Source organism: Cuculus canorus, chromosome 7 (assembly GCF_017976375.1).
Source record: "Cuculus canorus isolate bCucCan1 chromosome 7, bCucCan1.pri, whole genome shotgun sequence".
NCBI lineage: Eukaryota > Metazoa > Chordata > Aves > Cuculiformes > Cuculidae > Cuculus > Cuculus canorus.
In genome coordinates, this window is record NC_071407.1 from 28955897 (window position 1) to 28974554 (window position 18658).

The following is an 18658-nucleotide window of genomic DNA, read 5'->3' on the forward strand; positions in this document are numbered from 1 at the left end:
CGAAATGAAAAAGTAAAAGAGCTCTATGTTTGAGCTATTGAAGAACACGTAATTGCCTCACTTGAGTTCAGTGTAAAACATGTTCTGAGCAGATTTGGCATACGTTTAATGAAGAGGAGTTTTTGTAAAGGCAGATTTGTTCTATTCTAAAATTTCTGAAACTTATTTCCTTAGGGCCATATAACTGGGCTTACTGGTGTTATGGAGTTCAGAGAAGATGGCGCCAACCCCTATGTTCAATTTGAAATACTGGGCACTAGCTACAGCGAGACATTTGGCAAAGACGTGCGGAGGGTAAAGATATACTGCTTCTTTCTTTCATTTGTTTGCTTCTAAATATTATACGTTCTGCTTCACAGGAGAAAATGTTGTTGTTTAAGATTGGATTAGTGTTACACTGCAGAAGAAATTTACTCTCAGACAAATATTTTCTAATGTTACTTAAATCATGAAAGCTAATTCTACATTGGCAGGCAGGAGTCCTGCAAGCTGTTTCCATATGTGTAGTAATGATGCAGTGCCATAACAATACTGTGAACATAATCGTGCAGACTGCACAATTCTCCTTTTATTGTTAATTAAGATCTAATTGATATAACTGTCACTTGTCTTACTAAGAAAGCTGAGAATATAAATTACCTAAACACACAAAGATGTTTCAAAGTGTAGCTGATGCAAGTATTTGAGATAAATAAATAAAAAAAACCTCTAGACAAGATAATTTCCGGAATGGATGATGCTGTATCATGTGAAGTAAAGGATGACCTATCAATGGTAGCTGGTGGAACAGTGACCGGTGGGGATTAGAAGGTAGTTATAGTGGTTCCGTGGTGTTACTAACATAAATTGTCATGGACTGAGTAGGTTACCTTGAACATGTTCATGCAGAGGGGATGCTCCAAAAATACCTGAAATGCTCAATTGAACAGTGAGGTTCTGATTGGAATCCAAGCTACAAAATGTCCCTAAACTGGTCAGCTTGTTGAAATACAGACATTAGCACTCTATGTTCAATGGGTTCTACGTTAAGCAGAGCTGAAAAAAGTAGATTCTGTGGTGAATTAAAATTTATTACAATCTATTTTCATGTCACCATTGGTTTCTGTGTTTTGTTTTGATTCACCTGAATTACATGAGTCTGAAAGAAAAAACATAACAGAGGACTTATGTTTACCTTATCATCTTAAACAGCTAAACCTGAGATTCTTTTAGTTTCTAATTTGGTCCAAGGATTCTGGACATAGAGCTAAAGGCTCGCAATATTTATTAGAAATTCAACAGAAGGAAGCAAAGTATTTGAAATGCGTAAAGCTCCAGGAGTCATAATTGAAAAACCTGTGTTTTCTGCCGAAAGATCTCTCTGAAGACTTCAGATGGGCAAGGCGCCCTCTGCTATTATAATGACCAGAAAAGTTTATTTCTCAGTCCACTTTGACTTCCAGAAGATTTCTACTGGAAATCAGGAAATCTTAACTTTTCATCATTAATTTGGAATTTATCTTAATTTTGGAAGCAGTGTTGCCTAGCCAATAAAACAGAGTTGGCTTAGGAGGTCTAGGAAGGAATTCTGGTTCATAAACAGAAGCATGCTCCTCACTTTATGCACACCTATGCAAAGCAGAAGTATGAGATGTGAGACGCTGTGGACTTTGTTTCTAGCTGCCACTACTGAAAATCATGAGTGTCCTTTTAATGCTGTATCACCCTAGTAGATGGATGCTATGGGCCATTTGAGTTTAATTCCAGTTTTTACAGAATTCCCAGGTGACCTTGAGTAAGTCATATAATCACTTTATACTTCAATTTACCTTTCTCTTCAGTTGGCACAATTACCACTCAGAACAGCTTTGAGGCCTTAGAGGGAAATGGGAATGTGTGAGCGTATATTATTACTTTTTTTCTAATGTACATTTCAAATATGGTAATACATATAGAAGAGCTCTCGCTTTAGTATGTGTAGCACCCTGACCAAATTGAGGTTCAATCCAAATGTGTGTAGATATGTAACATATCACTCAAAAGGGACCATAAGACAAAGAAATAGGTAAAATAACAAAATGGGAAAATTACTAAAATGGCTAAACTGATGTACTACTGATCACTTTTGATCCCTAATGTGCCACTTTGGAATTAGTTGGTTAATAGAGGAAGGTTTAACTCTTTGGATGTTAAATCAAGAACATTATACAGTTCCTAAAATGAAAGGGAATGTAATTCTAAATGGGTAAAAAGCTAGTGGCTGTGGAATGCTCCTGTGAGCTAAAATGAAGTCATGAAAATGATCCTTTTACCCTAATAGAAATGGATTAACAAGTTGGCAATAAACTAGAGAAGTCTATAGAAGAACCTCGAAGACTGGTATTTCTTGGAGCAAAACTATGACAGAACTCCAGTGTATTCTGACAGCCTGATTTTTTACTATTGCAGCAAAAATGTTTTGGATCTCAGAATTACTATTAAAAGCTCAGAAAGTCATGCTTGTCTTGTTTATATGACTTAACTGAGAGATGAATTCTGATTTATTGTCAGTTCTTTTCATATTGGTCTTTACTTGTATTTAGCTGTGGAGGAATGCATTTTTGGTGAAAAACAAAGGCTCTTTCTGCATGTTTTTTTCCCCTCTGTATGGAGAGTATCTGTCTCTATTCATCTCTGCCCTTTCCACAGTATCTGTGACACGGTAGGGCAAAATAGTATTGAGTATTGAGCACTGAGTATTGAGCCTTAGTCAAAACCTAGTGGACTCTTAATGTTCAGTATCCCTTAGAGTGTTTCTCAGAGGTCGTTTCCACCTAGGGGAATGTCCAAGATAGTAACTGAAATCTGTCAGGAATTTTCAGGGTAGAGGCAACCTGACTCTTCCTAGTTACCCTGAGATCTGGTTGTTCTGCAAATAATTGTTCTTTCCAATAGCTGTGATTGACATATTAGTGCAAGTAAATAGATGTACTTGCTCACTTAGTGTACCTTCTCCTTTATTCCACAAGTCTATCACCGTATTTTTGTCTAAAGGCTGATAATGTCTTTTGTGGATTTTGTGTGTTTCATTTTTCCTTTGTTTGGGTGTACTTAAGTGAAAAGGAAACTTCAGAAAATGCTCTGATTTCTTGGTTTTAAACATAGAAGAACAGAGTATGACCCTTAGGGTATACCACCTTACCTTACAAAAGGCGCAAGTAACTGCCTTCTATTCAATGTCTGCATGTGGAGGTTGAGAAAGCATGGTATATTCGTGCTTAAAAAAGAGATCAGTGTGGTGACTTATCAGGGCATTTGAAAGTTGAAGGATGAGGTTGTCAGGGAAATTAAAAAGGCTTAAATACCTAGTGCATGATGATTGCCAGTATGATTTATGTTCCTGAGGTCTGTAAAAACCTTTCAAAATAGCGACCTGAGTATCTGTATAATAAAAAAAAAAAATAAAAATAGAAGAGTTGGATATGGGTAGATAAGAGAACTGTAAAAAGTATAAAATGAAACGGAATCAACAGAAAAACAAGTATGGTTGATGCCATATTAACGTTTTAAATTGAATTAAATTTGAGCGAAAGAAAGGATGGATGAAACCCAGAGGACGTATAACTTGGAGAACAAGAAAAAGTGATATTAAGTGTTCAGGTAAAGTGTATGGAGTAGAAGGAATGAGACTGATCGCATATTATGTTCAAAAATCCTTTGAGATTCTTAGGATTTTCATCTGTCGTGGAAAAAAACACCTTTCTTATTTTATCTCAACCTCCCATGCAAAGAGTGTGTGCATCAAATTCAGCACCAGCCTTAATTGCTGGGTTACTCAACACTGAGTGATCTTCCTCCGAATATACTGTTAGCAACATTCTTCTTTTTCACCCTCTTTTAGGTTCTTATTTATTAGTCTTTTATGAATTTATTTTTCTACCTATGTGGATGCATAAAGCCTCTCTTGTATGTTTACATTTTAACATCTCTACCTGAAGTTTGCTGAGCCTATAACCATCTATGTTATTAATTTTTATTAATGAAAGCTGTAACTTCTGGAACATCTGAGCTGGTTCATGTTTTTTATCTTTCTGCACTTGGGTGGATTCTGCACAATAGTTCAATGATCCATCTGTGAGAGCGAAAATAAAGGAGTTGGGACTCCAGGGTGGTATTCCAAGCAACTTGCTAACTCACTGTGAGCTCTTGAGGTGTAAACCTATTTGTTCTTGTTCCACCACGTGTGCAGAAACATTAACACAAACTGCCCTTGTAGGGATATGATTAAGGCTTAGTCAGATAATGCTTGTTAGGGGCTTTATGATTATCTTCATCTTCATCCTTGGCAGGGAGATCTTCTGTAAGTGTGAAATGATGCTTATTTAGTTTATTTCATGACAGCAATCATATTTTTCATAAAGCACTCTGCAATTCTTTCCTGAGCTGGCTGTAATGAAGGCAGAATTAATGGTTTACACACATGCTGTATTTCATAAGAAACATTCTGTTCAAAATTATATTTACCACTGGTTGTTCATTCCTATCAGTTGGTATGTTTTCATTTTTTTAAAAATTAGATTTTATTGAAATATCATCTGCTTCATAAGCAGCCCTACTTGTTTCCTCCAGCGCTCCTGAGGCAGATTGCAGGAGTCGCTGCAAAGTGTTTTTGTGAGGTGTTTCACAGTAGTTGAAACTCTATTTCTGAAATCTGATACAGTGCTTTAATTGGGTTTGTTACTTTTACACAGAATCTCATCCTTATCATGATGAGAAATCCTATGCTGCTTATTCATTGCAAAAAGGAACTGTATTTTTAAGAGTATGGAGTATTAAGTGCTTTCTTCTGCCAGAATATTGCCCAGTCACATCACATGCCACTAAAAGATACATACCGAAGAGGATTATCTTAGGTGGTTACTAAGATTGTAATGAAATCGTTTTTACTCGTATGGAAAAACACATAACTAAATTGCCTGAGTTTAGCCTTAAAACAGATGCTTGTCTCCTGCTTGAGTACGTCATAAACATATGCTCGGGTACAATAAATTGGTTTAGTCTGCATTACCAAGGTATCTTTCATCTGAAATTCAAGACTGAAGTCCTAGCTACTTGTGATCACAAAAGATTCCCTATTAGCATGCAAAGGTATTTACATTTGGTTTAATTTTCTCTTTCTGCTTGAGTTTAATAAGTGTAGTAATAATCTGAGAAGAAAGTGTTGTGATTCAACCCATAAATACATTGTGTCAAACTGAAGAAAAATCCGGATTATTTTACTCAAAATAAAAACCTCCTTCATTTCTTACTTGTAATTTTGTGTACAAGATGGATTTATTCCTTGCAAATTCCAGAACTTGAATTTTTCATGGTAAATTGCAGTTAAACATATAAGAAATGGCTGTGATCGATTTTTAAACTATAGAAAAATATTAGAGAAGAAGTATGTTGAACTTGAGTGTGTTTTCTGAAATGGATCCCTTTTTGACCAAGTTCATCGAATTGGATTTGCTTTTGTGATTGGAATATTCTATGTTCCACATGTTTTCACTGTAAAATTATATCTGAATTATTACACTCACTAACTGAAAAGTAGGTAAGCAAGTTTAGGAATGCGTTTTTTGTTACAAATCCATGACACATAGTTCTTTATAAGATTTTATTTTATGTTTTTGAAAAATATTGCCAATCAGATCCATGCTTTTGCATAAACTGTTACTTGTATTTGCAAACACAAAATGCTGTATGTATTTGCAAATTATACCAGTGTCAACCCCAAGTGAAAAGGATGTCTTGCAAATTTTGCTTGGAATTCCTCCAAATGTAAGATCATGCTGGTCTTCTCCTTTGGAAGACTATTCAGCTGTTGATATGACATGTTCACAGCACGAAGCTTGAGGCTAGATTTCCGAAAGCAGCCGTAGATGAGTTATGAGCGGGGCCAGGGTACCTCTAGCAATTCAGACACTGCTGAAGTTTCCACAGCCCATGTGCACCACTGCCTGTATGTTTAGAAGTTCTGTTTAATTTATAAGTCACATACTATGTCGTACTTATCTGATTATAATGAATCTTGGATATAAGTTTCTCCTTTTTTTTTTAACACATATGCAGTATGGAATAAAACTGGGATGTTGGGAGTGTTAAAACCAGCATTCTAAAAGCCCATCTTTAATGATGAAGTTTTCATCAAAGCTCCTATAATTTATTGATGGATTTTAGGAGCGTGTTCAGAATGGGATGAGGAGAAAATTCTTTTCTGTAGCTTGGCTTGTGAAGAATTCTGTGCTCAAGTGTGCACGTTATGAAGAAAAATGCATTTCCATAGGGAAAGAGGTCAGGATTTTCTGAGCATAATACCAAAGAAAATAGCAAGTATTTGAAAAAAGCTTCACAAATTCTTTTTACCTTTTCAGAAATCCAAAGACAAAGATTATTTGCTATTCTCTTTTGCACAGTATCAGTCTGCGTTTTTTTCATTTCCTACTCTAAGAAATCTCTCTGAACCATGATTGTTGTTTAAAACTCATGCCAAACCCAGAAGAACTTGCTTCTTTTGTCATAACTTCTGTTTAGCAAAGTCCCTTTGAAAGATATTAATGACAGTGGCAAAATCCAACCTCAATTATTTTAACTAACAGATCGAATGGATGTCAACTTGTCTTTCCAGAAGTGCTTAGACTAAGGGTTTCTAACATCTCTTCTTTTGTAGCATGATTTCTGTGTTGAGGGCAGCTGCAAGGACTGTGGGTTGAGGGAGACCAAGCACAGTTTCCTTTCTGTAGTGTTTGAAATGCATCTAACTCCTTTAATTATTGTTGGCTTATGTGATTTGTTAAACTGCAAATATGTGTGAGTGCCAAGCATAGCATATGAAGTGATTTATTTCAGCAGTAATTTTAGAATCCAGGATAACTGTGTTGTCTTCATCTGTAAATTGCTGTGATATATTCAGTACGACAAATAGTGGATGTTTAAATACAGATAGTTAAGCTAATTGGTTGTGCTACATCATAGTATTGTTAAGAAAAATGTTTCTGCTTAATCCTAGTAAAATAAACAACAGAAACAGAAGTTATTTAAAATTCCTCTTCACTTTTTGCTTTTATTTCTGCTGTTCCATGCCAGATTATATTACTGTTTACCAAAAACTTTCACATGCTGTTCTTCAAAAGTCAGATTTAATGGCAGGGCATCTTAGTGGTCAGCCCCAATGTGAGACATGAGGAACTTCTGTGTCGCAAAGTACCACAAACTCTGTCTTGCCTTGGCTTGGTTCCTTAATTTTACTATACTGTACAAAAAAAAAGAATAACCTTTATTCCTCAATTAATTCTTTTGGAATGTTACATTCAAGATAGTGTCAGATTTCTGATTAAACCTCTTTGTCTGTATCAGTTAATTCACTGAAATAACAGTACTTGTCGAGATTGCCTGCTATGGTTCCAGTTCCTGGCAGAACTGCACGAGAATTGTGGGCTTTCTGTTTTCAAACCACACAGAAGACACTCAGTTTTACCTTAAAATAGGTACAATCTTTAATCAGTGTGAGCCTGCATGAAGGATAAGAATTCTAGAGTCTACCTGGTTCAGTGCCACGGTGTCTCTTGCTATAGATGTGAGTGAATTTATGCACTTAGGTAAAATAGATCGGTCTCGCAAAACCAAATTTGTTTCCATTTAGAGACCACATCCTTCTTCTGAAATGGAGTCAGTATCAGGCATAGGTAAAACTCTCACCGTGGAATATTCTTTCTGAGCATATCTATGTGACAGGTTTTCCGATTATTTTATGTCTGTGTTTTAATATATTAATGAGTGTGATGTACAAATATATAATACAGCTGCCCCACAATATGATTGCCAGCAAGAGACATTAAGTTGTGTGTTAGCAGAAAATATGTTTCTTTAAGCCATATATAATAATATAAAAATATATTTTAAGTGTTTTCTAGCATAAAAGAGGTACATGACCAGAGAACAAGAATAACTCAAGTTTATTGATGAAGTTTGAAGGACTTGCCAGGTGCTGGACTTTGTTGGAAGGCGGATGTAAGGAAGAGTGAAAAAAGAATAATCCAGGGACTCTCTGTTATGCAGGAGTTAAGAAGAAATAAGCCACTGCTGCTCAGTATTGACTGAAGCAGGTAGCCAGACACAGGCTTTCTTTTAGGAAAAGAAACAGCATGAAAGTATTTAAATCTGACATCAGTTATTTGCTTTCAAATTGCAAATTGTGTCTGTGGTGACAGTGGTGTCTGTGTTATGGAGTTGATTAACAGACTGATGATTTTACTGTCCTGTCAAGTGAATCCTTGGTTTCAGCAGGTTGACTGCTTTGTTATCTCCTTGTATTGTTCATCATAAGGTCTCAAATTCTTAAAATTCTATGCATTGATAAAATTTGGCCACAATGCTATGAGAGAAGTGGCTATGTTTTGACATAGTTGAGATAATACCATGTAGTGATGGTATCTGGCTGATATCAATTCTTGGGCATTTGTTTTGTTTCTAAGAGAGAACTATTATCTAAATAAAAACAAGGTTGACAGAGTGCAAAAGTAGGTTTTCTCTAATAAAGGAGGCTAAAGCTTTCCTAATACAGGGCTTGGACAGATAGATGACTGAAGATGCCAAAACATTTAGTCATTGAAACCTTCCAGAAATTATCATAGAATCATCATAGACCCATAGAATGCCAGATTGGAAGGACCTCATGGATCATCTGATCCAATTTTTTTAGGTGATCTGTAGTTGAAATGAGATGGCCCAGCACCCTGTCAAGCTGAGCATTAAAAGTGTCCAGCGTAGAGGAATCTATTGCTTTCCCTGGTGAGATTATTCCAGTGTTTGACTGTTCAAAAAGTAGTCCTAGACAAGTACAAGAATTGGCAATTGCTAACACGAAGAAAAATATAAGCTAACATCCAGTAACTAGGAGCGAGGGTGGTATTTATTAGTATGAGAATATTTCAGTTTGAGTACTTCTAGCACCATCTATAATTTTCTTAAAGCTTTATGTTCAGTTTATTCTGCCGTAAGATTAATAATATGGTTAGGCATAAGTTAGTAGGTGTTTTGCAAGATTGCTGTCTGAGCTGTATTGAATCTAAACTGAGTGTGCTCTCGTTCTCTCTACTCACATTCAAGATGCCACTGACTACCAATCTACAAGGCCACTGTCGCTATTTACATTTCAGGAGAACCTGAAGGCTACTGTCTTGTTACAAGGTCTGACGCACAAAAATTGAGTCTGTGCCTGTGGCTCTTTTTATTTAACAAATCAAGAAATCACTTGTGATCACCTTGAAAACAGTTCCCTTCTGAGCTGGCACATAGCTGCAAACAGTGCTCCTAATGTTCAAAGCAATTCCATGGATCATTTTCTGAAAGGCTTTTGAGGATTTCCATCACTTTTGCTTTCACATCTTCTACCAACAAAAAATGGGTTCCTTTCAACACTGACTTGATCTTTGGGATCTCATCATCATAAGCCTCAGTCAATAATTGAAAAGTTTCTGTCATGGTTTTCTTAGGTTTCACAAGAAACTTGATGTTAACTCACTGTTCACTCTTGCACACTGTTTTCTGGCCAAGGGTAAGAAAATGTCTCTATTTGAACATGTATCCACTCATACTGAGCAAAGCAAACAAGCTGAGCTTTGTTTCACTGTGACAGCTTGGAACACGTTCTGTAACCATCTCTTTGTTCTCTCCCCTCCCACTCTTGGTTCCCGAGCTATAGGGTTAGTCTTCCTTTATTTGTGTCAGACCTCATATACAGCGAGTTGCCCAGGTAGTTATCCATGTTATTGTTGTGCAATCCATAAACCACGTGTCTTCAAAAAGCAGCTATTGTAGCTTTGCCATCCTGACAGCAAAATGCTGTCAAAATCTAAGTTTTGGGAATGTTTAGTAGTGGGACTTCTCCAGGGTGTTTATCGAAGATAGGGATGCATAGTTCTGGGGGTTAGGTGTAAGGTATGTTTTTCAGGCCAGGTATCACAAACTCTGCTGCTTGTGGTTCAGACTCAAGGCAGGAGCATCTCACTCACATTGAATGTGATGTTTTGTCTGCTTTTTCTTTTTTTTATCCTTTCTTCTCTCCTAAGTTTTAGTGAAATATTTCTTGGTCAGTTTTCTGAACTTGCTCAATAATACTAGAACGTAATTTCACTAGAAATTTTAAAGATCAGTATTGCTACTCCATGGTTTTATTAGGACAAGTGAGGGCAAAAGAGACCACAAAATATTTACTTTATGAGCATAAGGAAAGTACAGTGGGATTTTGTTATTATTTTTCATTAACTTGTGTTGGTTTCTGAGTGTTCAGGGGAGGACTTTTCTTCAACAGACTCACTGAAATGACATGCAGCATTGCAGCATTCAGAGCTTTTTTATTTTTTTTTTTTTTTTCATTTGAACACAAATAGGAACACAGTAACCAGTGAAGCAGCAAACACAGATTTACTGGCTGAGCTGGTTTAGAATGAAAGAATGAAGCTGAATCAGGGGTACAGCCCACAGAGTCTGTTACTCTAGCGTGGCTCTCATTGCAGGACATTTTAGTGGCTTTCTTCATTAAAATAAAATGTCCAATCTTCTCTGGGTCTCAAGATGAATCTCCTATGTCAGGGCTCACACTCTAAGTTTACATCTCTTGCTTTTGTCCGTGCCCCAGTTTCATCCCCAACTACATGGTCCTCTTTTCTGTGTTGTGTCCTGCACCATGGAAGCTTCTCTCTGTCAAGGGTGTTTATTTCTCTCCATGGAGGCCACGGTATCCCCCATTTCTGCAAGCAATTCAGTGTGACCATGTGTGCAACTGGCTTTGAGAGGTCAGTAGCTTCCTCTGTGCTGCCTAACCATGACGTTTTAATAGAACACAACATATAGTCATACAGTGAAATGAGAGACTAAATAGGTGACATCCATCCCTGAAATCAATATGAGGGAGCAGAATTCAAACCAATGTTGGTTTCCTCTCTGTTTTTGTTTTGAATCTGTATGGAGGGTTTGACCAAAGGTGGATTGATTGTTCCACGATGTATAACTATGTTATTTTAACTATGGTTCAATTTAATAAAAAAATAAGGAGAAAAAACAAATTAAAAAATACCTAGTGGTAAACCTCAGAAGAAGAAAGGCAGAAGTTTTTATATCTTTTTTTCATTATTTATGTAATGTATTTCTCTATATTTTGCCTGTGGGTGGTATTACAAAACTTCTATGCTTTATCATTTGTACTATGTCAGCCATGACTTACTATCTTCCTAGTACTTTATCCAAGGCGACTCTTGTTGAATCTTGTTAATTATCCAAATACTGTGATTCTTCTCTATTACTTCCGTTCTCAAGATGCAGTGCAAAGCAGTCATTTATTGTAGCCAGTAGCAAAGAATAACTGGAAAATATGGATTGGATTGCCTTTCATTTCACTCTTGGTGAGAGTAGGATTTCATAAGGAAGGGAGCTCAGATTAGGCTAGAGAGACATTTTTCAGAATTAATTAAAAAAAATAAGGCATTAGGTAGTTTTATCTTTAGAATAATTATTGCAATTACATTAGGATTTTGGTATAATTTGTTATGATTTTTCAGATTCACCAGAGAGAGCTTACTGCAGTGCTAGTGCTCTGTTTTAACAATCATGCTGCCAGCAAAACATCTCTGTAGCAACATCCTTTGTACTTCAAGGTGCTACCTTGCTGAGCCAGCCATGGGACCGGGACACTCTGCATCCCAGAAAATCACACAGTTTGCACATTGCTGACTCAGGTGAATCTGTTGAGTATAACATAGGCCGTTATTGGACAGTTATATGGATGAGGATGTGAGAGTAATTAATTATTACCTCATAGCTGAGTCATCTGGGAAAAGCCAGAGCCACCATCACTGAAACTTTTGTGCCTGCCACAGAGGAACCTTTGGAAAATAACCTTCATTAGAAGGGAAGCTTTCTAATGGGAAAAGGTCAATATTGGTGAAGATAATGAGGTTGGAGATGCCTCTCTGTCTCTCTAACATATGAAGCAGATGAAGTTGGAGTCTGATGGCACTGCTTAGCATAAAGCAGCAATCTCCTGTTTCTGATTTGCATTGATTGCATGCTTGTGGTGGTGTCTAATTGCTTTTTTTTGTCTTGTTCAAGATATGATTCATTGCCTGCAAATTTTGTTTATTCTGTATGTTCTTTATAGCACAGATTGGCTATAAAATGGACTTCATCCCATTTATAGGTTGAGCTATAGCTGCAAATGTAATATTGTATCCTAATAAAACCAGGAAACAAAAATGTCTTGCTTAAAATACATCAGTTGCCCATCAGATATCCTCTGGCTTCAGCTGCGAAGATCAAGCACAGTCTCTTTCTTGGCCATTTACTGCACTACAGAATGGATCTTCTCTTGGCTGCTGCTCCTATTGCCTGCCAGACTATCCTTCTCTGTTCCTACAGATTTTGAGGAAAATATATTTTAAGAACCTGTACTGGCTTGGCTGGTGTCTCTGTACAGGAGGATTTATGGTAGGTGTTTGGAGTATTGATAGTGAATTTTGAAGATAAGTTACCCTGTTTTCTCACCCTTTCTGAAGCAAAGAAAAAGAGGCAGTGTGGTTTCCTGCAAGAACAAGAGGAATTGGAGCAACAAGGGTCTCTTCAGCTCCCTTCCTTCCTGTGTCTCCCTGCAGCCTACCCACATAACTAATCGTCATTGCTCCACGGAGGTTAGTCAGGCTGCAACAAAGATTGAATATCCTTTCCTGTAGCTGAATTAATTTTCTAGATCTGGGTAGTACATCAAGGTATCAACTGCCACTTTGGTGCAATTATTTATTTATTTAATTATCTGTTCTGAATTCATAACATCTATGAGTATTTCCAAGACTTGGAAGTTCAGGATCAGACCAGCAGCAAGGCTTTGTAGAGGCAGATGTTCCTGTTGAAGTGAGGTGCTTTAATTGTGATTTGGAGGCACTGCTCTAGGATATATCACTTCTCTAGTTCTGGCTTGCTTCAGGAGGTGTTGCATGATCCATTCCAGACAAGACAGCGTGTGGATTAATGCTGCTCCAGATCAATGAGCAAAGGAAGGGATTGTTTCCTTTTCTTCTCTTTCTTTATTAGAAGTGAATACACCTAAATCCCAAAGCCATTAGTGTGTTACAGCTGTGATCCTACCCACTGTCACTGCTTCAAATCCTGCAGTGTTCCCCATGCTTCCTTTCACCACAAATAAGCATTAGCAATGGCTTCCAGGATAGAAATTGGGGTGTCTGGTAGCGTAATCTATCTTAGTTCCAGAATTTCTTTAGTTTCAGTAGGCGTCTCAGAATTCCTGTTGACACATTAAATGGGGCATAGACACAGGCAGCAGAACAATGCTCTGCGGGGAAGGCGGCTAATTTGAGTAATCCCAGAAACCTGGGGATGCAGTGATTAATGAGGAAGGGACTTCTAGCTGGCCCGTAATTCAAATAAGCTGACAAAATATGTTGAATTAAATCCTGGTTTGACTGACAGCATTGCTACTGAAATGCGCATCAGGACTTGTTCCTTCCTGATGTATATTTATTCTGGAGTACGCCTGCTCTTGAGTGTCCCAGACTTTATGTCTCAACATGCTGAATTGAAAATCTAGATGTTCTCTTTTTTTTTTTCTCCTGTAAACCATTTACATAAAAACGCTGAGTCTTTAAGTTGTGGGAAAGATTATATAATATGCAAACTCATATTCATGCATGCACGCATATGTAGATTTCACTGGATCTGAATTTCCTCTGTGACATAGTAAAATCTACCTTTTTTGTCAGTCACTTAAAAAAACCCACAAGTCAACAAAAATCAGGCTTTTTTGGGGGGGGGTTATGGACATATTTAAAGATGGAAAAAGCATAGCAGTAAGATTCATTACTTCACTTTGGTTGTGCTGTCAAAAATACAAGTTTCGAGAAACAAAACATGTGCGGTGGAAATACAGGCACTCAGCTCTTGCCCTCCCTTTTCAGCAGAGAATCTGAGTCCTGGGACCCATCAGGATAACACACCCAGGTGACTTCTGGTCACTGCACAGGGAGAGCAGCTGCGTGTCTGCTCCAGGGGTGGACCGGTGTGCTGGAAAATACTATAAAGGTGGTGATGTCTGGGGATACTTCAGTTTCCTCTCCTGTGGGAAACTGGAACTTACTGTATCACTTATCAGCTGATGAACATTTGATAGGTATTTTGGGGCAATGCCAAAAAATTAGTAACTATTTCTAGTAACAATTCAAAAAGAGAGAGAGGGCAAATTTTAATATAAAGAAAATACAAGCTATTGTTGTACATGAAAAAAGATTTCATATTTAAATCAGATGCAATGTTTTTCAAAATAATAGAATTTTTTCATAGGATAAGAGAGAGTTCACATTCCAGATCAACCTTTTTTCTCCATTATTCAGAAAGTTAAGAAATATATTTTCTATTAGTTTTAGCATTGTGATTTTCTATTTTGTGCATTAATTCCACGTAGGGATTATTTTTGTATATGCATATGTCCATGCCTTAGCGGCTTTCATGTAAAAAATGAGCAAATCAGTCTTGAAACCCTAACCAAATGTTACCCTGTTTTCATAGATAATAAGAAATTTTTAATTGCACTTCTGCTGGCAGGTGATGAGTAAAGCCAGTGCAAGCAGGAACTCTGTTTGCAGAAAGGGGCTGCATGTAAACAGCTGCAGCTAAAAGTGCAAAGCATGTCACAGTCTTCTACCTTGTTTTTCTCTGCCTGTTGCCTCTCTTTGCAGCCATTCCAAACACCTTTGATTTGGCTGTGTGTCATGACCAGGCAAATATATGCCTCAGCTAAGAGGTTATTAAAGGCATGTATTTCCTCTTCATGAGTGTATTTCTGATTCTAATCTATAAAGTCTACTGTATTAAAATGTAATCTAATTTATCATTTCTTTTAATTCTCTGAAAGAATGGGGTTTTGTTTGTTTTAGGGGTTTTTTTTTGTAAAGACTTAAATATTGTTTTCTAGTTATCTGTATTTTGTTGTCTTTCTTGCTACTGTTACTGTTTGGTTTTTGTAGAGATACTATCTCAAATGTTACCATCATATTAAGACCTTTGTACATCTGAGAACTTCATTTTTCCGTAAAAGGAAATGAGGCTTTCATGGAAATGGGATTTTCGTGGATTTTTGAGTTATCAGACAGTCAAAGAAAATAATTTAATTTGCAATGAAAATATCTAATGATAAACTTTTTTTTACCTAGGTTTTTCAAAACTATTGTGTTTTGTTGGTCACGGCACATGTGATAGGACTCCACAATACAATTTACAGCTGTTCACAATGTTTCTGAAAGGGTACACTGAAGGCTGCTAGCACAGATATTGTGAACAGTAGAGAATAGCCTTACTTTGTCAGCAGAGTTATTGCCTGTGTGCAGCATCGTGATGGTGCATAAGCAGTGGCACCAAAGTTTGTGAGGTCAGGTGTTCTCCGATGTTCAAATGCAGTTACGCGGGCTGTGACCCAGCTGTGGGTAGCTGGTAGCGCTCTTGCATAGGGAGGGCACTGGGAGTGATGGACTGCAGAAAAGCAATATGTAGTTATGTCAAATTGTTCAAACAGAAATTGCTAATAGTATAAAAAAGTTCATTTTCTAAGCTAGCCTTGTGTATAGAGTGAATATGAATTTCCTTCCTGAAGACCAGAATGGAGAACAAAGTCCATAGTTATACTGATATCAGGTGTGCTTCAGGATCCAAACTGCTCCAGCCGCCTCTGAATGGTAATACGTTTTGGCATCACTACACTCTGTACCAGTTTATCACTTTAAAGAAAAAAAAGAAGTCTTTTACTGTTTTGTATTAATGTGCGTTATAAACAAAAAACCCACTTCTTTGCAAAAAAAGGTGATACGATCTGCCTAAACTTCTGCCAGATAGTTTCTGCCACTCTTAATATGTATGTTTGGAAGGAAGTGACTTATTTATTTTAACTTATTTAACTTAAATTATTCATTAAATACGAAGGATGAATAAAAAAGTGCTAAGAACGTGCTATGTTTTTCAAAATGCTTGTAAGCAGTGTCAGTAGGGCATATTGGTTTTGTGTGCCTGTTTTAAGGGATATACCTGAAGAGTATGGGCAGGGGGATGAAAGAACATCCAAGAAGAGCAGCTACTGGGCTTCTTGTGAAAACCAAGCGCCTTTGAGGTGACCAGAGTCGAATGAATGAAGTTCAAAGGAAACAGGGTCTGATCACAGCGTGACCAACCCTGTGGGCCTGATATGTGCCGCTGGAAGATGATGCCAGGTTGCTGCCGTGTTAAATTTTTGGACCTGTCCTAAGGCAAGGGCTGAGGTGGCTTTGCTGTGTGCACATACCCACAAAGGCATGGCATTATCCTTTCAGCACTGTCCCTTTCCCATCCTAGCCAATGTTTCCTTTACATGTATAATATTGGCTGTAATCTTTTGCCTAAATTAATTGTTTATATTCCAGTACAAATTAGCCCATTTATGCTCAGCTAGTTTCTCCATGGAGTGTATTTTCAGTTGTGGTGTTTCTCAATGTTTGAAGTAGATTCTTAACTTTTTTAGTAGAAGTGTAAAGGGAATTGGTTCTATTGAGATAAATTTAAATGAAAACTCCCTCGACTTTCTCCTCTTTTCTGAGTGTTGTGTACTTTGGAATGATTTACCTGGCATGTCCTGAAATGTTGACATGGTGAAACAGTTGTTAGGTTTCACCACAAAAGAGACTGAATACACGTGCAAATAAGGGCTCTTTTGAATAAAAATTGCTATACTGCAATGATTATTCTGGCTCATGGAATTCTAAACTGCACGCCGTTCTTTTCTCTTCTAAACAAGAAAAAATAAAAACCATTAAGACATTCAGACATGTTATAAACTTCAGATGTGTTTTTTTGAAATAAAATAGCAGAAATCTATCTGAATAAGGTTTTAAACAATCTTTCAACTTCAAGGCTTTGTTACATTATGCCCTCAGGAACCTATTTTTTTTCTAATTATGATCCAGAGGAAATATTCTTGAACAGTAACGCTTTGCTATGGTAATAACACAGTTGATGTTATACTGAATTGATGATTGTTTAAAAGCTTTTTGCCAGCATGATGTAGAATGGTCCAACAGCTTTGAAACAAGATCCTAACTTTGGTTTGAAGCAAGAACTGTAATAAGGGACAAATATGTTCTTAGGAAAAGTGTGGAAAATTAGCAGGTTAAAGATGAAAAGAATGAAATTATTAATAAGAATTTTTCTTTTATTTCACAGAATAGGTGCTGTTGGTGCTGTTAGAAGTTTTGTGGCTAAAATTAAAGGATTTTCTCATTGGTGTTCTCCTGTAACCTGTTACTTTAACTACAGTGCAAAGGTATTGTGGGATCAGTTTCATAACCAGTAAATGCATCTGGTTTTGTTAACATTCAGGGTAGTTTGATGAATATTATCAGCACCACAGCTATAATAATTATTCTCTATTCTAGAATTTGCTTTGGAGCCCAGAACAGCAGCACTTCCAAATCTGAGAAAATAAGGTCATATTAATTATGCGATTAGTGACTGTTGTATGTGACTGCTGGGGGTTTAAGTATTGTTAGCGCCTTTGTAGTCCGCTTTCTGATCTAGAAACATCAAGGCAGCTGAAGGAGCAATCCATGCTATAAAGCTGGTTTTGATAGACGACCTTCATGTCCTGTTCAGCTGTTTCTATACTTCAAAGTTCTCTTTTGGGCAGGAAACTAGGGTCAAAATATACTGAAATCAAGTTCTTTGTCATGTTTTTCAGCAAGTCTTGACAAGCGTGGCAAAACACATTCATCTAATTCAATCTGGAGACTAATTTTAAAAGCAATTTGGATAATTCTGTTAGTGCATAATCTGGTTAGTACCAGGTTTGATATCTGAAGTATCTCTTTTGGGGTTTTCATGAATTTCTGACTAAAATGAGGAAAACCTCGCAAACCAAATCTCTGAACCTAAAACCTCTTCTGACTTTTGCTTGGTTTGTTTGGCTTTTGGTGTGTCTGTGTTTTTTCTGCTTTGGGAGAGGAACAAAGTGTACGAGTGTCCTGTTTGTTTTTTTTCAGCATGAGGATCACTAACAGTTGAGGAATGTATTTATAGACGTAGACATAGAATATCCATGAATTCATTTTTCAGGACAAAGTTAGATGTTTAATAGCTGTACTGTCATTTTAATAGGGGCTACAGGCCTAAGTGTTTGTCTTCAGTCCTTGTCATAAAGGAATACAGACTGGGATACTCATAATGATCTCTTCTGGCCTTAAAATCACATCTAATATCTTTGAAATCTGATACTGGAACTGGCTTTCATCATTGGTCTCTGTCATGGGGCAAAAACAGTGTTTTGGATTTCACTTGCCTCTAATTTACCTTGCTTGGGTTTCTGGGGTTTTTTTTTGGTCTCTTAAGAGTCAGGTTGAAACCTGGCAGTACAAGGAAACAGCCATTAATATCCAAATGCATTTCTTTATTTGATACATTTTGCCTTGCTAAAAACAAAACCTTGTTTCAAAATTGGGTATTCTTTGTATTCTAATGAGATCGAAAACCTGCAGTGGATGAATTCCTGCAGACGTGTACTGGCTCAAAAATACTCTTGAGCTTGGGTTTAGTAGAAGTGTTGTCTACGTTTTTGTTTTTAATTAAGAATTTTTGAATC

General features: G+C 37.0%; 1 protein-coding gene across 8 annotated transcripts in view; it reads left to right on the forward strand.

Annotated features, from left to right (window-relative positions):
- GRID1 (glutamate ionotropic receptor delta type subunit 1) overlaps positions 1-18658 on the forward strand; it is a 599405-nt gene that overhangs the window by 494541 nt on the left and 86206 nt on the right. For all 8 annotated transcript variants that reach the window (XM_054071863.1, XM_054071868.1, XM_054071862.1 and 5 more), the window contains one exon: positions 175-294. In XM_054071863.1, the coding sequence (XP_053927838.1) occupies positions 175-294 (120 nt within the window). The remainder of the gene's footprint in view (positions 1-174; positions 295-18658) is intronic.